This window comes from Malus domestica, chromosome 15, assembly GCF_042453785.1.
Source record: "Malus domestica chromosome 15, GDT2T_hap1".
Classification (NCBI taxonomy): domain Eukaryota; kingdom Viridiplantae; phylum Streptophyta; class Magnoliopsida; order Rosales; family Rosaceae; genus Malus; species Malus domestica.
In genome coordinates this window covers 15,831,526-15,851,286 of record NC_091675.1, presented here as the reverse complement: position 1 = coordinate 15,851,286, position 19,761 = coordinate 15,831,526, and the positions used below count along the sequence as shown (strand labels likewise).

Below are 19,761 nucleotides of genomic sequence, written 5' to 3'. Positions count from 1 at the left end.
GTAAAAAATGGAGTGTAGATATCACACCCCAAATCTTATTATGTACGTAAATTTTGTTTTATTTTTCCCCATATTGAACCCAACTTTTGGGTTAGTAACCTTTTGACTCAGTAGCCCAGATACCCACATCCAGACGGTAACCTTTGGGTCAGTGCCCAGCCCCATAGGGCCTTAACCCAAACATGCACATAGTCGGCCCAATTGCAAGCTGTTCGCGCGTGCGGCGAGTACCAAAAAACGTGCACGAAAGCGATAGCCTTAGAGAAGCTTCTGGTTTCTGGGGTCGTCGTTCTTGTATGAGCAAACCTCTTCTTCCCTTTCCTTCAATTCGAAGTTACTTGGTCGAACCGAGCAATTAGGAATTAGAGGAGAGATCTCAACTGGGTAACCGTTCAAATTAATTTCTTTCTGGGTCAGCCATGTCTTCTCCTGCCGAGTAATACTTATACCCTCCTCTTTCTTCTTTCTATCTCGTTCTCAGATTCATGGATTATTATTCTTGTGATATATACGTATACATATGTATATTTCTCTGCCAATATACTTGAATTAATATATTGGGTTTTGATTTTGGTGCTGTTACATTGTACTAGCCTGCTTCAGGTTGCATTTTATGGTGTTTTTGTTTAGCTATGATTTAGCAGCAATTTTATACCCTAGACTTGAATTCAACTGTGTTAATGTACAATCTGATAAACCCAGATTTTTTTTTTTGGAAAGTTGATAAACCCAATTCTTAAATGGAATCCTTGAGATGCTAGTGTTGGTTATACTAAATTTGTTAGTGTGTTTGCACTGGTTTCATGGCCTTGAAGACTTTGAGTTGCTACCCGAAGAAATCGGGGTTTTGTGATTGCGGATTGGCCAGATGATATAAGTTAGGCATTGTTGTGGGTGGTGTAACTTCCAGATGAAGTTAGTATAGCAACAAGCGGTTTAGTCGTTTTATGACAATATAGTGTATGATTGATAAATTGTGTATGATTTTATCTTGATATGAATGGCTCTGCTCCGGTTTGCAATGATGGATTATCATAATCGAGCTTGCTTCAGCATCTGTTATTGTTTTCCCTCAAAACAGTAAAACTAGGGTATAGGAAAAAGAACCCAACTTCAGATTTTCTTTTACTTGGCAGCATGTTGAAGCAAAAGTCATATATCACCTTAGCCGTATATTGTTCTTTGGATGAGTTGAATTAGGCATTGCTATGGGTGTATAACTTCCGGCTGAAATTAGCATATCAACAAGTGGTTTAGTCATTTGATAACAATATAGTGTATGATTGTGTATGATTTTATCTTCATATGAATGGCTCCGCTCCTGTCCACAATGATTGATTACGATCATCCAGCTATCTTGTGCATCTTATTGTTTTCCTGAAGATACAGTTGCTCCAATCACAAGTTACAACCATATATTGTTTGCTTCTTTCAGATGGTATCGGTCACTCCCACCCATAAGCAAGGCTTATGGTACCCTCTGTGTAATTGCAACTACAGCCTTTCAATTGGGGTTTTATGATTGGAAAAGTATTGCATTAGTACATAAACTAGTATTCTTGCATTTCCAGGTATGTATCCCATCAGATAATTTAAGATTTGTGCATAGTTGTTAAGATATCAATTGGATTTTTAACTTCACCATTCTTTGTAGGTTTGGAGGTTGTTTACAAACTTCTTTTTCCTTGGAAACTTCTCCGTCAACTTTGGAATCCGCCTTCTGATGATGTAAGTTATAGTTCTATAGGATACCTAGTCAGATGAATTGAAAATAGATCTTTGTCACAGTCTATACTCTTGTATCTTTTTTTGTGCCTTTGCAGCAAAGTGGTACCTCTCCTTTTAGAAAGCATACAATTTTCCCTGTTATGCAGCATAGGAGATAGATTCGTTCTTCTTTTAAGTATTGGATCAATGGATTCAATAAGGGAACTTAATTAATCATGCAGTAATATGAAAATGTTAATGATTTTACAGAGCAAGATATGGGGTTCAACTTGAAAAGGGACCATTTGATCGACGAACAGCAGATTTCTTGTGGATGATGGTATTTGGAGCCACGACATTGTTGGTGCGTGAGTTATCTTCATCATATTTTGCAATTTAATCTCTTTCTTCTGAATGAAAAGGTCAAATACGGTTTTCTGTGGTGTCCAGGCTAACTTACAATCTCAAAAGCTGTCTAGAATTTAAAGTGGAATTGATTTTTTGAACTCAAAAGGCCGATTTACTTGGTTTTTACTCTTCATCTTCCTGTTCAGTGTCAGTCTATTATTAGAACCTTTCGTATGATAGGGAAATCTTCTATTGAAAGTTTGAAACTTAAGGAAGTTGCTGCTCATGTGATAATGTCTCATATAGTGTAGCTTGATAGGATCTTATTGTCATTGAATTGTACGCCAATCATATATCCTGTTTTCACCTTTTACTCTTGTCTTGAAATTTTAGGTTTTATCTGCTATCCCTATTTTCTGTTCTCCTTTCTTGGGGGTATCTCTCGTGTTCAGTCTATTATTACAACCTTTCGTATGATAGGGAAATCTTCTATTGAAAGTTTGAAACTTAAGGAAGTTGCTGCTCATGTGATAATGTCTCATATAGTGTAGCTTGATAGGATCTTATTGTCATTGAATTGTACGCCAATCATATATCCTGTTTTCACCTTTTACTCTTGTCTTGAAATTTTAGGTTTTATCTGCTATCCCTATTTTCTATTCTCCTTTCTTGGGGGTATCTCTCGTGTTCATGCTTGTTTATGTTTGGAGTAGAGAATTTCCGAATGCCAACATCAACATATATGGTCTCGTGCAACTTAAGGTATGCACATTGGTATACAATAAAAGTTTCTCTTGGGTGCTTCTCTTTTATAATTTATCTACATCTACCGTATTCATAATGGTGCATGCAATCTGTATATTGTGATTGCAGGCGTTTTATCTACCTTGGGCAATGCTTGCTTTGGACGTCATCTTTGGTTCCCCAATTATGCCAGATCTGCTGGGAATCATTGCCGGACATCTGTTTTACTTCTTGACTGTGTTGCATCCATTGGCAGGTGGAAAGAACATATTACAGACTCCAAGATGGGTGTATCCTTACTTTTATTCATCTACTTTTTAAAATTGCAAAGTAAATTCATGCAAAAGCGAAGCTATCATATTGTCATTCATTCTCTATCACATATTATCTGTTTCTATTGCATTCTACTTGTAGCTCATTGTAGTCAAGTTTTTAGTTTTGTAGTCAGATATCCACATTAGCATACCTAAGTAAATGTATCATAATCATCCTCGTATGGCAGTGTTAGTTGTCATTCTCTTTTCTGGGTCATCGCCATGCTTTAGCGGTACTGTTTCAAAACTAATGGCAGTCTACCACATGGTAATTGATTTCTCACTTTCGTCAACTAATCATACTCACTTGAATGTAGTTTGCACATAAAGATTTCCTTAACTGATACTGCACAGACGTAAAATAGTCGCAAGATGGAGGATAGGAGCTCCTCCACCAACTAGCCGAACCCAAGAACCTGCCCCAGCTGCTGCTGGTGTGGCTTTCAGAGGGAGGTCTTATCGACTTAGCGAATGATTGCGACCTGTAATGGGGCTGAGATTTTTCAGATCATTTAAACTTTCTCACTTTTTTGTGGAGTCCGAAACTAACAAGCAGAAAGGAAGCAATTTGGTCATAAAGGCCTTAACTGTTGCAATTGTAGTAAAAATTCCCCATTAGGATACATTTTCATAGTTTGTTGAACTTGTGAAGAGAAATGAAGAATATTTCAAACAAACTACAGATTGTTTGAGTTGCTACGAATGCTACAAATCTTTTTACCAATTTAATTCGTTCTCGGTGCACCATATGTTTGAATTTAATTACGAGGCCTCAAATTTTTGATATCAATTGATCCAACAGATGATATGTGATAATCTTGTTATCAACCTTTATTAGAAATTCTTGGCGCAAAATATTCGTTCTTCAATAAAGAATAGACATGTTGTTGAAAATGCATCAACAGCGTGTTTACGCATTTCAGTAGCAACAATGACATTTATGTGTTATCTATGTTATATTGACGGATTGAAGAACATACGTATATTCCAAAGTCGAACTACAACATTAAACAACTTTTGGTTCTTGGTTGTACAATTTTCTGGGATAGTTTGGAGATTTGAGAGAGAGGGAATAAAGCATTTCTGTTGCCAATTTCTGGCAGGGTAATTGATGGATGGATTTGAGAGAGGAGATTTGGGATAAATGGCAATATTTCTCCAACAGAAACAGAGGAAAAATGGTCAAAACAGTGCAAAGACCAAGGATAAAGTGACACGTGGCAGCATGAAATATGAAGGATAGAGAGAGAATGGAGGTGAGCCATCAGATGAGATCCATGTTTCTCTCTTTCAAGGCTCTCCCCTCCCCCCACATTTCTCTCTCCTCCCTCTGTTTATAATTTGCTTTCTCAAAGCCAACCCCAATGGAGTCCAAACCACAATATTAATAACTCCACCAAACAAACAAATCACCTCTTCCTTCAGAAAAATTCTCACAGCTATCTGTACACCAACAAACAAGAACACAAGCATAACACAAGGCAGACTCTTGCACTACAACATCAGAGGTAATCGAAAATGTCGTGGCAGACTTACGTGGACGACCACTTGATGTGCGATATTGACGGCCAGGGACAGCATCTCACTGCCGCTGCCATCATCGGTCTTGATGGCAGTGTCTGGGCCAAGAGCTCTTCCTTCCCCCAGGTCCAACCCTACCTCTTTACCTTTCACTATTTGCGTGCCTTCCCTTGTGCTTTCTTTTTGGACTTGTGTTGCTAGATAATATTTGGTTATATCGTCACACTGTGAATAGAGACCATCTCGAAGCTTGCATAGTCATGATCAACAATCCATGTTCACAATCTGACAACATAGTATATTATCATCGTTTTTGTTGTATGTTGTTTGGTGTTCAACATAGTTGCATTACATGCTTTACTTCATCTGATCCATACATTCAAAATATCATAAGATATTGATTTCTTATTGCCACATAATATATGATTATATTGTCCTAATGTGAAGCGAGACACACATTCAAGCATATTTTGTCATGATCAATAGTATGTGCTCACAATTTGACAACGTAATATACTTATATGGCCGTCCTTATTGTATGCTGGTTGGTGTTCAATGTAGCTGATTACACATGCAGCATTGTGAATCTGTGGTTGATCTTTTTCATACAGAAATGCATGTGCTTGTGGATTTAATTAGGGTTCATTATATATCATTCTTCACATGCAGTTTAAGCCAGAGGAGATGACTGGTATCAACAAGGATTTTGAGGAACCGGGCCACCTTGCTCCAACTGGCTTGCACCTTGGAGGCACAAAGTACATGGTAATCCAGGGAGAGCCTGGCGCTGTCATTCGTGGAAAGAAGGTACGAGCCTCCCATATTGTCGATAATGTATCAATAACGTATCAATACATGTTGTAAACTATAATGATGTCAACACATCATCGATTTCATATCAACAATTTGTTCTTTTGTCGGTTCCATAATCGGACTACACATACTTATTGCACAACTTTTAAACTAAGATATCCTTTGTAATTGGTTTTTTTAGGGCTCTGGAGGAATCACCATAAAGAAAACTGGGCAAGCTCTAGTATTTGGAATCTATGAAGAACCAGTGACTCCAGGGCAGTGCAACATGGTTGTTGAGAGGTTGGGCGATTACCTTGTTGATCAGGGCCTGTAGGCTAAATAATATTCTACCATGTTCATGATCTCCTAGCATTCAATTTTGGATCTTATTTTTCTTTTTGTTTTGGGGTTTTGGTTCCCAGTTTGCATCTCCTTCATCCAAAACCCTAAAAACTGGTGGTGAAGTTGTTGCAGACAAACCATGTGACAAGGACTAAAAGCAGTTTGATGTTTGAAATTGTTTGAATATTGCATAAACTCTATATTTTCATGATATATTTTTGTATCCTTTTATTCCCTCCGTATTTCCCTTAATCTCTTGTGGTTTTTCTTAAAGAATCTTTATCTGGCAAAAGCTTGCCAGCACATATTTGAATCGCTGGTTGTGAATTTATGATTTGGTTTTTTATTTTTCTCACAAAAGTCATGAGATGTGCTCGACATGTTTGGTACAATAATGAATCAAACTACTAGTTGCATTGCATATAAAGAAGGACGCGTCGACGAGATGAAAGAAATTTATTTATAACATAAATATTATTTTAATAATATTTTTAAATTAATAATATGCGTCAACCATGTTAACTTTTTGATATAACAATACGTCATACGCTTAATATATTGCAGATGTGATATCCCAATTGCGTAAAACAATTCTTAGTCATTGATGCACTTACAAGTCACATTGCTAGTTGGTAACCAATGGTCTTCAAAGAATAAATCCTCCCATTTTGGCTTTTGATTAATGGTTTTGCTGGCAAGGGAATATTTATCATCATTTTTTATTTTAACGGTGGGAAAATCCACCATCATGGATTGCCATGCTTTCCTCAGAAATAAGAGGACCTCAGATATTGCAAGTTGCTGCATGTCCTCACAGATCATAGGGAATATCTCCTAGCTAATTAAAAAAGAAAGAATTCTCCTTTGGGAAAGTGACGGGAAACAGAAAATCTAAGTTAACTGTTAGGGTTAAGAAAAAGATGAACAAATCAGAAGTATTTTTACCAGAAAGAAACAAACAAGAGTAAGACTAGGATGGACTGAGATTCTCCTAAGCTTGGCCTTTTTTCATAATTTATTTTATCCTTTTGTAGCTTTAAGCTTCGTCGGTGGGAAAGAACAAAGATCATGGTTTTTATATTGTAGGAGCAAATTGGTGTGAAGCATTTCTTAAAAAAAAAAAAATGAATAGATTTGGAGAGAAAATAGCAAAGAAGATGTTAAAAAATATAACATAAACGCCACCCAGTACTACGGTCTGGTGGTATTACTTTTCACTTGAAAGTGAGAGGTCTTAGGTTCGAATCTCGTAGATGACAAATTCGATACCAAATTAGGTTGCTCATTATGTGACTTAGCCGAACTCTCTCTCCCCTTAATGTAAAAATATCGATGTATTAAAAAAATATATATAACATAAACATAAAATAATAAAAAATGACGTATTCTTTTACTTCAACCAAATTACCAAAAGCTCACGTGTAAAAGAAGACTGGACTTTAGACGTCAAAATTAACGCCATGAAGCATAGGGGCCAAATCAATTATTTGTTTTTACCAAAGGCACTCAACCTGCCTTACATTAAATGCATAGTATATTCAAATGTTTTTATTGTTTTTAAACCAGTAAATAGACAACTTATTTGAAGATGCTCTAAGAGAACCTAAACTAGTTTAATGTTCTAAATTTCATACTCATGCCAATGGGATCAATTTGTTTGGCATATTTCCTATGTGCTATTTTTGCATTTGCAAAAGAAATATAAGCAAAATGCACACAAGAGGGTGGGTGTGTTACATCAATTTCATGCATTTATTCATGCATGTGGGGTTGATATGAAACGGATATGACATCTAACTTACCCAAAAAATGCACATTATCATAAAAGATACTAATTATCATGGGATTACCCAGTGGTTGAGGATAAATTTCAGACCTAGACTCAACACGACACGTCATCGGTTTGATTTATGACACTGGTGAATTACACGATGATGGTCAGGGTGTGAGTCTTCCCGACCTCCGAAAAAATGGATTGTCGTAACAAAATTATCAACGGGTCCATTTAAAAAAAATATCATATGAAAGATACGAGACATTGTCATGTGAGTATATGGTTTGAACTCTATAATTAATTAACATTCGAGCGTCGTCTCACCTGACATTAATTATGTATCTTCCATCCCACATTTGAGAGCTCTCGTATTCTTAAATTCTAAGAAATATAGAACTTTTGAAGTTGCAATTATATTACAAATGAGATAATTTGCACAATATCAGAGATAAAAGAAGTAATATAGTCCTTAATAATCACACAAATTTCAACTATATTTACAAGTTATATTGAACACATAATATCTCCTAAATTTGTTTTTTAAGGGGGGAAATCATTTAATACATTCTTAATATTTTTATAAGAAAAAAAGGTAAAAATATTCAGAATTTAAAGAGATTCACCCTTCGGACAAAAAATAAATAAAAATAAAAGAAAATTTAGAAAAAGAAAAAGTATTTAAAAACTGGGTGCGCTGGCTGGTGAGTAGAGAAGACTGAGGGTTGAAACGAGGGCTGAATTTCCTCCGCAGACACCCCAAAACCTCCGATCAGCAGCAAATCCCACCAGACACACAAAAACCTACGAGAAACCTCAAAAAACAGCAACAACATGTCTTGGCAAACGTACGTCGACGACCATCTGATGTGCGAAATCGAAGGCAACCACCTCTCCGCCGCAGCCATCATCGGCCACGACGGCAGCGTCTGGGCCCAGAGCGCCACCTTCCCTCAGGTACCCATCATTTTTTTCACTCTCTTCCTATAAAACACCTCAAAATGTCAATTTTTATAATCCCATCTTGCTTAAAGCTTAGATTTTTCGTGGGCAAGTCAAAGTTTGATCCGGTAAACAAATCGATTTGTGCGATCTTTGATCTGGGTTTTTATATAATCACATCGCTGGATGCCGTAATTTGATAAAGATTAGTGCTTGATTATTGATTGATTAGTGTTTTGGTTGTTATTGTTTGGGACAATTAGTTGAAGCCTGAGGAGGTGACTGGCATTATGAATGACTTCAATGAACCGGGTTCACTTGCTCCGACCGGGCTGTATCTTGGAGGGACCAAATACATGGTGATCCAGGGTGAACCAGGAGTTGTGATTCGAGGAAAGAAGGTACTATTTATCGCTTAATTTGATCCATGCGTTTCCAGTACTTACAAACCACATGCATGATTCATGCCTATGTCTTTTGGTTTCGGGAAATACGCACAAATTGAACTGGTTACATAACATGTATGGAGATGAGAATTTGTGATCCTCAACATTGTAACCCGGGTATATAACAAGTGATTCGTTATTGGATGTTCCTGTTGCTCCATTGCTATTTTTATTGAAAGTTTATAGTAATTGTTCGTATTTCCCTTCATTTTTTGTTTTCATGGTTTTTGATCTGGGTTTGTGTCACTTTAATTGCAGGGCCCTGGTGGTGTCACTGTCAAGAAGAGCACTATGGCTTTGCTGATCGGCATATATGATGAGCCGATGACTCCTGGCCAATGCAACATGGTTGTTGAGAGGCTTGGGGATTATCTCGTTGAGCAGGGTCTCTAGTTACCTTGGTATGTTGTTTGTTCTTTTACTTGAGAGAAACTTGCCGACAAGCCAATCAAGATCTTCCATTGGAAAATATAAAATATATGCAGATGCAGTGCTTGTTTGGATGTGCATTTTTGCTCACCGCCCTTAAGCAGCGGTGAACATTTCATCTCATCACATTAATAACCATTAGATGAGTTTGATTTACTATATTTGCCACATAAATCTGGAAATTTAAACTCATCCAATGACGCTTAACATGGTGGTAATGCTCACAACTTAAGAGTGGTAATACGACCATGGTGCATCCTAGTTTAGGCAAGTTCTTATGCTTTTGGTTAGGTAAATCTTCTTGATTTCTATAGAAGTTTTCATCTACTCATCCTGACTGGCTGCCGAAAATGTTTTGCTGCAGTGAGAAGAAAAACTACCTGTATTGCTAGCTTTGGAACCTCGTGCAGAAACGATATTTGGTGCTTGAGAAATGATGATTATGGTCTTTGTGTTATTGTCTTTGTACTTCTTTGACGATTTGTATTGTATGATTTTCAAGCGAGGTACTTGCCCAATGAATTTCAGTATTGCAAATTGAGTTGCATGATTTATAGAAAATTTATTTTTATCATGATTTATAGAAAATTGATTTGCATGATTTGAAGATACTAGTTTCCAGTGTAGTCTCCGGCTTCAGTTGAGGTGGTGGTGGCATAAGTTACAGGCACGGTTAACGTGTCGAGGCAATACCGAAGTGTATGCATGAAACTTTGGTATTGCCTTGACACATTGCAGATGTATATCGTAGCTACATCGACTCGTCCTCTCCAACCGAGGTGTGAAGTTCAAACATAAGATGCAACATCTTTAGTTCAAACTTAAGCCTCTGCAAAAATATGCGATTCACGTCATCCCATCTTCAGACGACAAACGCTATCATACAAAACTTAGGGAGCAGTTTGATGTTCAGCAATTACAATTCTTTCCCTTGAAAACGGGGCAACAACTTTCAAACCAACACCGCTCCCTGCATTACGCTAATCACCGGAACACAAGAGTCGCCGATCGCCATTATCTGGTCTCCGCGGAAAGGAATGACATCAAAGTCACCAGAAGGCAACTAAAAATCCATGCTTGAACTCCGTTCCTCGTGGAAGAGGAAGTAGAAGATATTGCAGTCGTATTACTTGATACGGTTTTGTTGCTCCTGTACGAAAGTTGCAAAAGAAGAAAAGCTTGGTATATATGGAGTGCAAAATTGACAAACTGAATTCGTGGGGTTTTTGTCTGTATAAAACTTACCCAGTAGTCATATAGATGCAGTTGTCATAGCCTGCACAAGCGGAGGAAGATTAGTTAGTTTTCAGCGAGACCTGTAAACGAAATCCGGTTTAAAAGCAGGGTTTGGATCCGTGAACACGTACTTGGGTTCTTATCGACCTTGATCCCTGTGCCTCCGAAACTGCAAGCAATATCAGTAGCCCCATTTTGCTGGTAATAAGTGTTGAATGCGAACGATGCGTGAGCCACTGTATTATCTGGCTCGAAACAAGGCTGGCTAGGCTGAATAGCTCTACAGTCCACATTCCCAGGACCACAAGCCCAATCCAAGGCATTCTGCAAGTCGAGTTCAGAAGCCTTACTCGAAGCAATGCACCATGTTGTTGTTGTTGTTGTTCCATTTGAACTGGTAACATTAGTCCCTGTAGTCATATCCACCGAACCTTTTCCAGTGAAATCCAGGTTGTAGACGCTAGTCTGGTCCGGGTAAAATAGCCCCCAGTTCCTCTCAGATTCCAACCCTGGCTTCCTATTTTCGTTGAACAAAGAGAAGATGTACACATCCAGCCTCTCTCCAGGCTTTGCGGGAGTACCAGTATCGTTGATGACATGGCGAATCAAATTGGTATTGTAAGTTTGGGCATTATCAGGAGTTGCAGCTGTCTCTTTAGGCGATCCTTTCGCAGGCCAGCCTGTCTCAGTGACCATGACTTTGATTGTTTTGAAATTCAGGGCCATCAGCGCATAATATATAGCGTCAATCTGAGCATCGAGCATGTTAGTGTATAGCAAACCAGTGTTCGGATCAATAACTTCTGACGATGCCTCAAATAGAGCGTAATCCAAAGTGCCATTGCTTGGAGAATCTCTGTAAGCATAGTATGGATAAATATCAACCATGAAGGGCGACTGGTTTTCAGCGAGGTATTCCAACAGCGGTTTCAGGAAAGACGCATGGCTGCTATTAAAAGCCCCTGCTGAGGGAGGGAATGATCGGGACAGAACACCAAGGGAATGTGTGCTTGATAATTTGATCTTCTTAGACAGACCAACTTTTTTTAAGGCTGTGAGGACATTTCTCATGGCCGGCACTACTTGGGCGGAGAAATTACTGGAGCTCTCAGTAACTTCAGCTCCAACCGTTATGTATGTGATCTTCGTTGCTGGGTAGTAAGGAAGGATGCTGTTCTTGAGCCAGGTGTCTGCATTGGATTGGAACTGTGAAAACGCCAATAAATCCGAGTTCGGAACCCCAACCATAAGTTCAACGCCAGTGTTTGCAAAGGCCTTGAGGACTTGTATGTTGGAGTCGTAAATCCGAACATATTTAATGTTATGAAGCTGGACAAGCTGCGCCGCTTTGTCAGGCGTAGGAAGATCATCAGCATTTCTTCCATAGCAGATTCCAATAGTACTTCCCCAGCAAACATCTGTCACGAAGATCAACAAGATTCAAACAAACGAATATTCATTCAACTTCGGAAATGTCTGGTAACACAAATATACAAACACCAACTGAAAGATTGTATGGCCGTCAACGGATAGTCGTCTAGCAGCCAACGTCTACCATTAAACCCGAAACAGTATTCCCAAGTCCCTTAACCAATTCCTAGTGATAGTTAAACAATGTCAACATACATTTTACGGAATAATCGCTTCCTCTCAAGAACAAATGCTTCATCAGCAATGAACCCTTTCAACTTGTCAAATTTCAAATTTGAATATTTTCCAAGTGACCATACCACATTATATACTTGTTCGTATCAGATCGTATTGTAAATGACCAAAACAAGATAGGGTCCTCAAAACCCCCAACAACTTGAATAAAGGATAAAAACAGAGCAAATAAAAAAGAAAATCATTATTTTAAGCTCCTACATGAACTTTACACTCTATTGAAAAACGATGGCGAAAAATGAGAAAAAAGATCCCTAAATGGCCAATATTTCCTTTTTGTTTGTGCATAATGTGTGTGAATTTTCTCTTAAAGCACTTTGTGAAAACAAAGATCCAATGACTAAGAAGCCAAATAAGAAAGACCACTTGTTGAACAAAGAAATCCCAGCTGAAAGCACTTCAAACACCATCATCAATGCCTACCAAAAGAGAAAGAAAGCAAAAAACGACAGAGATAAATAAGAAGAACCGAGAAAGAAAAACGAACCCAAAAGTATAAGCAGCAGTGAAGTTGCAAAGAGAAGCCGGAAGAACCCTCTTCCCATTTGCTCTTTTTCTTTCTTTTCTCAAACGGCTTCTGCTTTTCTCCTTCCTCTCTGAGCTCCAAGCAATCTCTTCAACGTTCTTATTCCTTCTTGTGAATGGCAACGGCACCTTAGTCCTTTTCCACTTTCCCAAAACCCTCTTCTCTATCCGTGTGTTTTCTCAGAGCTCAATAGTGAAAGCACCTAAGAATCAACTTAAGGTAAGCTAGCAAGCACTTTCGCTTCTACGTATGTATAGGTAGGGACTTTCTCGAGTTACAACGCATATTTTAACCGCTAAATTTTTGTTTAAAAATATAAAAAAAAAATTTAGCAGTTAAAATATAAGAAAAATTAATAAAAAAGATTTAAAAATTTTAAATTTAACAATAAAGATAAAATAAAAAGTAAAATAAATAGTATCAAGATTAACTTTTTAATATAAAAATATAATTTTTTATTAAAATGAACAGCACTATAAACTTTTCGTTAAAATTCCTTAAAATATAACCGAACTCCGGAAAACCTAGGAATTTTCTTTATTATTAGGTATAGGTTTAGAGCTCAGTTATTAGCAGGGGAAGAAGCTTTTCAGGGTTATTAATGCTTGTGTCAGCAGAAGGACCGGACTTGGCAGTTGAGTATAAAATCCATTTAATTCAAAGGCATCGGGTCCGGAAGTAACTTTGCATGTCTGTGTGGTTGGTTCTGTTTCCCACGGTTTATTTTAATCCTTAAAAATGTAGTGCTGATGCTGGCTAAGCTGCTACTGTTGGGTTTCTGTATGTAGTTGCTAAATGCCAAACAAACGGTCCCATTCCAGCAAGGGATTCTGCTTACTTCCAGTATATATAGAATATTAGAATGTTAAAAGTGATATCTGCTGGTAAAACATATCTTTGTCTCTTGCTTTTTGGATTTTGGTCTGCTAGAGGTAAATCTAGGAGAACTATACATATACTACAAGTTTTGTAGTTTATCTATCAACTATCTACCTATCTACCTACCTACGGTTAGATTTTCAACCTACGGTTAAAGATGTGTCGGGTGGTTTTGCGAATTTAACATTTAGTTGATTAAAAAGAAAGAAAATAATATTTAAACGTTAAATTTTTATTGGTGAAAAACCATTTGGCACAAGTGTCGGATACCGTTATAAGTTTCTCCTACAATGTTAATAAAAAAAGTCCTCTTTCTACACGTATGTTATGAGAAATGTTAATAACATTTTTGCTTGAACCTTTCGTTTACTTTCTTGACTTTTTTATGCTATGTTGTTTGATGATCAGAATCATCTCTTTTCTATATCATCCTTTATATATCAACTCTTCAATCAATCAAATCATAAATCCTTTAACCGTTTGATTAATGTTGTTAAATCTAAGTACTGAAATGAGAAACATGGGTTGTCTATATGACTAAACAATTTCGGGTTTAATTAAATTTTGGCAAAGATGATCGTTAAATGGTAACCAAGAAATAGACGGTTTAGATAATCCTTCAACATTGTAGATGAGAAGAAGAGTTAAGAGGGAGAACAAGAATATCCAAATGAGAATGTTGCTAGCATTCTTTTTACGTTATAATATGTTATTTGTATATATATATAAAAAAGAATAATTCCCCCCACGGGGGCACACCTCACTATGTGTAATAAATTTTTATGCTTAATGCGTGTATTACTTTAAATGAGTTACATGAGGCACATGTAAGCAAACTCGATCACTCTCATACCGTGACAATAATTCAGATTCTATCTCAAAATTAATTAGCGATAAAAAAATAACCAAATTCGTTATAAACTTATGTAAGGTTTCTTAACTTTTCTTTCTTAAATTAAAGAGAAATGGCCTACTATATACATTTCTTTTAATTTTTGGATTTTGAACTAAATGAATTAAAGGAGAATAGAAAGGGAAAAAAGAAACTGTAGTAGCTCGGATATCATTTTCGTATTATATGTAGTGAATTTATTTCACCATCTTCAAGCTTTGTTGTTTAGCATATTAAGTTTTCTTGATAGTTTGTTTCTTTTGTTGGTTAATTAATTATGTCTGCTCCTCGTCTAAGGCGATATACTTATCCGGGTACCATATATATGGAATCATCGTGTCCATCTCTTCGACATGGATCGATCCACAATGATATATGTTCAATTTTTTACACCTCAAAATCAGTCATTGATTGTCTAATTTAATTAGGTTTTTAATGAATTATTTTCTGCTTAATTTATAAGTGGGAGGTCTTTTGTAAAACGAGGAGGTCTCTTAAGATATTTCGAGATACTTAACAATGAACATTCATGGCTTGAAACTAGTTCTTACCTAAGTATTTCAAAAACAAGTGAACATCCATGACTGAAACTAAAGATTTCTTTTTCTTGTATAATTGAACGTCAACTTTGGAAGACAATTACCATTTCTTAGGCTGGAAGGATGAAATTAAGGTTTCGCATTATTTAGGTAAAGGTACGTTCTTATTCGTCCCGTTCTTACGGATGTTTCAGTTGCAATCTCACAGAAAGGATATTGAAATAAAGAAAAATTTGGAATTGATCGTTTATCATTTGTACTTGTAATTTGTATTGTTTACTGAATTCGTTAAGAAGTTGGGTTTCAAACTTATTTGTTAAGGTTATTACTATTACTGTTGGTTTGACAAAGAAATGAGTGTAAAAATTATCAACATCGCAGTGAGTGACTGACCATAACATGACAAAAAAATATTCTATAACTTAAATTTTAGTTGTACTTTGTTGATTATAACACAACACTAAAAAACTTAAGGGCGTAATTAAGATAATGTGATAAAAGTAAGATTCGCTTATACATAACACGTGAATAATTGACTATATAATAAGAATGTAATTAAAATGATATTCAAATTCGTATATAACACGTGAACAACTGACAGTAGTATAGTTCTTGTTTTTAAAAGCTAATACCATCACAACATATAATAGAATTTCCAAGACTAATTACAACAGAAAGAAAAACAAAAAGTAAACAAATTTTCATATAGTTTTCGCGGTCTGATCGTTTGAATTTCTCTACTACTTTCATTCAATTAAACCCATCTGGGCCATCTCCACAAAATTGAAAAAATCCAAGTCTCTGCCTGAAATCCGAGCTAGCAACCAGTTCAAAGTCCAATAGCACCAAGGATGAAGACTAAGACGCCATTGAATTTGAACTTGAAGCAGCTGAAGCTCAATGTCCCAGCTCAAGAAGCCAACATCAAGTCCTTTCTGTCAGTCACTCTCTCTCTCTCTCTCTCTCTCTCTCTCTCTCTCTCTCTCTCTCTCTCTCTCTCTCTCTCTTCTGTGTGTAAGATTGCATCTTTCATCCGTCTTGTCCTAAATTTCAATTCTTGATTAGGTTTTTCATTTGGGTTCTCTGAGAGAATGGAGGGAATTGCAAAGAAAGTTGCTTTTCAAGAAAGAAAAGAAATCTTGAAATTTTTTTGCACTTTAAAGTTTAGGTCTTTCAGTATCAGCTGGGAATATGTATAATTTGGGTTTCTGGGTTTAACTGGAAAAATTCATAATTTGGGATTTTATAAGTTTTGATTACCTAATGCTATAAATTAACTTCCTTAAATTGACCCCCTTTGAATGGAAAGTCCTCTTTGTATTTAGGTTTGTTATGAAATTTCCCAGCTTTGACAATGCTGTATTTTGTTGAATTTCAGGACTGCCAGTGGCACATTTCATGACGGCGATCTGCTTCTGAACCAGATAGGATTGCGGCTTATATCTGAAGAGAAGGAGACCCCAGTAAGTTTAATTTCAGATTTCCATGTTTTTATTTTTTATCTTTGATCTTACATTGATGTTGAACCGTTTGATTGTTTGTAAGTTACCTATGATCATTTGATATGTTTCTCATCCCAAATTTGGTAGTTAGGGGTGATGAAATTCGGAGACCTTAATGGTTTCCACCCGGAAAAAATTAGGCTTAATCTTGTTAAGCTTCCCACTGCAGAAGCATGATTGGTGAATTTACAGCGATGATAAGGAGCTGCTTTTGAATTCCAAGTTATTTCAACATCATCATTTGAGTTTAATGTTCTTGGATGGAGATTCTGATTTCATCCAGAACATGTCCAACTTATAAGTATGAAAGTTCACAAGTCCTATGCTTATGCTTTAAATCTCCGAGGATTGATTTTGCATCCTAAGTTATCAGGGCTGACTTTTTATGTTGGTGTGTGTTTTTGCATGCTTCCATGAACACACGCTCGGTGTTCTTGTATTTTGATGTACATATGTGCTCTTGTCTGCACAGAAATGCCCTTCTGAATGTTTTCATAATAAATAAATTTTCATGTTTACTATATGGTGTATAGACACAATATGATTAATTGCCTGTTTGGTATGTAGGATCAATCTTCTGACAGTAAGGAGCTCAACTTTGAAATTACATTGGAAGACCTTGAGACTATCAAAGTTATCGGGAAGGGAAGTGGTGGTGTAGTACAACTTGTTCGTCATAAATGGGTCGGAACACTATTCGCCTTGAAGGTCAGTGGACTAGCAGTCTAGCAAAGACAACTGCTCTCTTATCCTTTATGTACTTGCCTTTATCGTGTTATGTCATATTTGATCTGTTTCTTTTGTGATTCAAATTGATATAGTCTGGTCTCACATGAGGTATGAGAAGAAATTTTCTCTTTGAACCACAAGGCTTATGTGCAGATTACAGTTGTAATAGATGTTTTAACATTGCTCTGTAATCTAAAGGTTTGATTTAGTTAAGGATTCAAGTGGAATGGATATTAACTTAAGAGAGTTGATGTGTTATGCATACCAGAACAATTTAGTGATGAACAGAGGGGAAAAAAGCACTTTATAGTTCATTCACTTATTTTGGCAATTCTTTGAAATAAATAAAGAAATTTTGATGTTTATGAAAATCGTTTTAGCAAAGACTTGGGGGAATTGCAACCAATAGGATTTTTTTAATCCTCCCTTCCCAGAAAGAAGAGCATGAGATTCTTCTGTACCGTTCTGTCCAGTTATATCTACCTCTTAGTTATTGCTTGTTAGAACTGTGATCCTCGTTAACTATTTCAGTTCTCACCCTAATACTTGCATGGCATCGTTCTCTTATCTTGGTTATAAATGTGGCTGGTCCTTCCGAGTAAAAAGTTGATGCGATGAGTATCAGATGCAATTAGGACATTGCGGCTCTTAGTTTGTGGAGTTATATCTCTCATAGCTGTTTTACTAGGATTTCTTTCTCATTCTGTTCTCCAGGTGATCCAGATGAACATACAAGAGGAAATTCGTAAACAGATTGTGCAGGAGCTAAAAATAAACCAAGCAGCACAATGTCCACATGTGGTGGTTTGTCACCACTCATTCTATCACAACGGGGCCATTTCTCTTGTGTTAGAATACATGAATCGGGGATCTCTTGCAGATGTGATCGGACAAGTTAATACAATTCTTGAACCATATCTTGCAGTCGTTTGTAAACAGGTATACGAGCGTATCTTTTAAATTATATGTCAGTTCTTAAATCACTCGGAACCCTTTTGAAGAAGTCCCGTTTTACCCTTAGCTCAAAGATCTATACTTATGCATCAGGTTTTACAAGGTCTTGTCTATCTGCATAACAAAAAGCATGTAATACATAGAGACATAAAACCGTCCAACCTGCTTGTAAACCATGAAGGGCAGGTAAAGATTACTGATTTCGGTGTGAGTGCTTCACTAGCTAGCTCTATGGGTCTAAGAGACACATTTGTTGGTACTTACAATTACATGTCGGTAAGTAATCCTCTTTTCCCCACCTTTTGTTTCACATGTAATTACCCAAAACCATTGAACGTGACTCATGAAACTATGACATTACATTGTCTTTCAGCCGGAGAGAATTAGCGGGAGTACTTATGACTATAGCTGTGATATTTGGAGTTTAGGTTTGGTGGTACTGGAGTGTGCTATCGGGAGGTTTCCTTACATGCAATCTGAAGATCAACAAAGCTGGCCAAGCTTTTATGAGCTTTTGGAGGCAATTGTGGAAAGTCCACCACCTTCAGCTCCTCCGGATCAGTTCTCCCCCGAGTTCTGTTCTTTTGTGTCTGCCTGGTAATTAACATATTACTTGCACTATTCACCTTTTACATATCAAATCCACTGCAATGTGACTCTTTATATTTCTTATTCGATTTGCAGCATACAGAAGGATCCTCAACACAGATCATCATGTTTGGACCTTTTGGTTAGTAAGCCGCTGTTTTTCTTTTCTTGTTTTGAAAAAATTTGGGTTTTATTTTCGCGGTCATAATTTTGATAGAGATTTCACTTAATCCTTTCAGAGTCACCCGTTCATCAAGAAGTTCGAAGACAAAGACATTGATCTCGAGATTCTGGTTGGCAGCTTAGAACCTCCTGTAAATTTTGCTAGATAGTATGTCACTGCAATGTAACAATTGAGAATAACAACGTTGTTTTCCCCCATACGTATCAGTGTTCAGTTTTGATCAAACCATTACATGAATTCTCCTGCAGTAACTACAGCTTTTCATTCAAAATATTTGTCCTTGCATATTGAGAATAATCTTCAGTTGGCAGATGCCTTGCTTGCCATTGTTTGGTTCATATTCTTGTGAGGCCCATCACGAAAACCTTTAGCAAGAAAGCATGATTACGTTATCCGTAGGGCAACTACAGCTCTCACAAAAAGTAGGAATTCTTGCAATTGGGTTCCGTAGCCTCACCTATTCGAGCTAGCTTGTAGATGACGTGATTGGAATGTCTTCCTCAAAATCTTCTCATATATTAATATAATTATATTTAATATAATGTCTCCAAAATTACAATATCATGCTATATCCCATGATTTCAATCAAGATTCAAGGAAAAGTAGGTAGTATGATGAACAAAAGGAGACCAAAGCTCCATGTCTTCACCATACCATAACAAGATGATGTCACACCAGTTCCTCATTCATATTTTCATACTTAAACAC

At 36.8% G+C, this 19,761-nt stretch overlaps 5 protein-coding genes across 6 annotated transcripts; 4 read left to right on the top strand and 1 right to left on the bottom strand.

Annotated features, from left to right (window-relative positions):
• The first annotated feature begins 239 nt into the window (after positions 1 to 239).
• On the top strand, positions 240 to 3,790 carry LOC103400729 (derlin-1). Its single transcript, XM_070814106.1, has 7 exons — positions 240 to 436; positions 1,436 to 1,571; positions 1,655 to 1,728; positions 1,978 to 2,071; positions 2,689 to 2,817; positions 2,929 to 3,089; positions 3,468 to 3,790. Exons 1-7 carry the CDS (start codon positions 420 to 422, stop codon positions 3,586 to 3,588), a joined length of 732 nt encoding a protein of 243 aa, XP_070670207.1. The 5' UTR covers positions 240 to 419; the 3' UTR covers positions 3,589 to 3,790.
• Positions 3,791 to 4,371: 581 nt separating this feature from the next.
• LOC103400730 (profilin-2) lies at positions 4,372 to 5,984 on the top strand. The gene is made up of 3 exons (XM_008339386.4): positions 4,372 to 4,760; positions 5,304 to 5,441; positions 5,629 to 5,984. Exons 1-3 carry the CDS (start codon positions 4,632 to 4,634, stop codon positions 5,761 to 5,763), a joined length of 402 nt encoding a protein of 133 aa, XP_008337608.1. The 5' UTR covers positions 4,372 to 4,631; the 3' UTR covers positions 5,764 to 5,984.
• A 2,088-nt stretch (positions 5,985 to 8,072) lies between these two features.
• On the top strand, positions 8,073 to 9,933 carry LOC103400731 (profilin-2). The gene is made up of 4 exons (XM_008339387.4): positions 8,073 to 8,499; positions 8,748 to 8,885; positions 9,189 to 9,331; positions 9,724 to 9,933. The coding sequence occupies exons 1-3, from the start codon at positions 8,377 to 8,379 to the stop codon at positions 9,321 to 9,323; spliced, it is 396 nt and encodes a 131-aa protein (XP_008337609.1). The 5' UTR covers positions 8,073 to 8,376; the 3' UTR covers positions 9,324 to 9,331; positions 9,724 to 9,933.
• A 235-nt stretch (positions 9,934 to 10,168) lies between these two features.
• LOC103400732 (glucan endo-1,3-beta-glucosidase 13) lies at positions 10,169 to 13,045 on the bottom strand. The gene is made up of 4 exons (XM_008339388.4): positions 12,748 to 13,045; positions 10,727 to 12,013; positions 10,605 to 10,635; positions 10,169 to 10,509 (listed from the first exon to the last, which is right to left on the bottom strand). The coding sequence occupies exons 1-4, from the start codon at positions 12,803 to 12,805 to the stop codon at positions 10,374 to 10,376; spliced, it is 1,512 nt and encodes a 503-aa protein (XP_008337610.3). The 5' UTR covers positions 12,806 to 13,045; the 3' UTR covers positions 10,169 to 10,373.
• A 2,656-nt stretch (positions 13,046 to 15,701) lies between these two features.
• LOC103400733 (mitogen-activated protein kinase kinase 6-like) lies at positions 15,702 to 19,324 on the top strand. Of its 2 annotated transcripts, none has more exons than XM_070814104.1 (8): positions 15,702 to 16,033; positions 16,475 to 16,559; positions 17,166 to 17,306; positions 18,042 to 18,266; positions 18,375 to 18,557; positions 18,655 to 18,878; positions 18,966 to 19,011; positions 19,109 to 19,324. In XM_070814104.1, exons 1-8 carry the CDS (start codon positions 15,948 to 15,950, stop codon positions 19,199 to 19,201), a joined length of 1,083 nt encoding a protein of 360 aa, XP_070670205.1. In that variant the 5' UTR covers positions 15,702 to 15,947; the 3' UTR covers positions 19,202 to 19,324. The 2 variants fall into 2 exon arrangements, with proteins under 2 accessions (XP_070670205.1, XP_070670206.1); XM_070814105.1 differs by having other exon boundaries at positions 15,714 to 16,033; positions 18,710 to 18,878.
• Positions 19,325 to 19,761: the final 437 nt, after the last annotated feature.

Excerpts from the sequence above, each read along its gene's own strand:
- LOC103400731 (XM_008339387.4), top strand. The coding sequence starts at position 8,377 with ATGTCTTGGCAAACGTACGTCGACGACCATCTGATGTGCGAAATCGAA. Across the intron at positions 8,500-8,747 it reads AGAGCGCCACCTTCCCTCAG|TTGAAGCCTGAGGAGGTGAC; the intron begins GTACCCATCATT and ends TGGGACAATTAG. Across the intron at positions 8,886-9,188 it reads TTGTGATTCGAGGAAAGAAG|GGCCCTGGTGGTGTCACTGT; the intron begins GTACTATTTATC and ends CTTTAATTGCAG.
- LOC103400733 (XM_070814104.1), top strand. The coding sequence starts at position 15,948 with ATGAAGACTAAGACGCCATTGAATTTGAACTTGAAGCAGCTGAAGCTC. Across the intron at positions 16,034-16,474 it reads GCCAACATCAAGTCCTTTCT|GACTGCCAGTGGCACATTTC; the intron begins GTCAGTCACTCT and ends GTTGAATTTCAG. Across the intron at positions 17,307-18,041 it reads GAACACTATTCGCCTTGAAG|GTGATCCAGATGAACATACA; the intron begins GTCAGTGGACTA and ends TCTGTTCTCCAG.
- LOC103400729 (XM_070814106.1), top strand. Across the intron at positions 1,572-1,654 it reads TAGTATTCTTGCATTTCCAG|GTTTGGAGGTTGTTTACAAA; the intron begins GTATGTATCCCA and ends CATTCTTTGTAG. Across the intron at positions 3,090-3,467 it reads TTACAGACTCCAAGATGGGT|ACGTAAAATAGTCGCAAGAT; the intron begins GTATCCTTACTT and ends GATACTGCACAG.
- LOC103400732 (XM_008339388.4), bottom strand. The coding sequence starts at position 12,805 with ATGGGAAGAGGGTTCTTCCGGCTTCTCTTTGCAACTTCACTGCTGCTT. Across the intron at positions 10,636-10,726 it reads CAAGGTCGATAAGAACCCAA|GCTATGACAACTGCATCTAT; the intron begins GTACGTGTTCAC and ends CCGCTTGTGCAG. Across the intron at positions 10,510-10,604 it reads TGCATCTATATGACTACTGG|GAGCAACAAAACCGTATCAA; the intron begins GTAAGTTTTATA and ends ACTTTCGTACAG.
- LOC103400730 (XM_008339386.4), top strand. The coding sequence starts at position 4,632 with ATGTCGTGGCAGACTTACGTGGACGACCACTTGATGTGCGATATTGAC. Across the intron at positions 4,761-5,303 it reads AGAGCTCTTCCTTCCCCCAG|TTTAAGCCAGAGGAGATGAC; the intron begins GTCCAACCCTAC and ends CTTCACATGCAG. Across the intron at positions 5,442-5,628 it reads CTGTCATTCGTGGAAAGAAG|GGCTCTGGAGGAATCACCAT; the intron begins GTACGAGCCTCC and ends TGGTTTTTTTAG.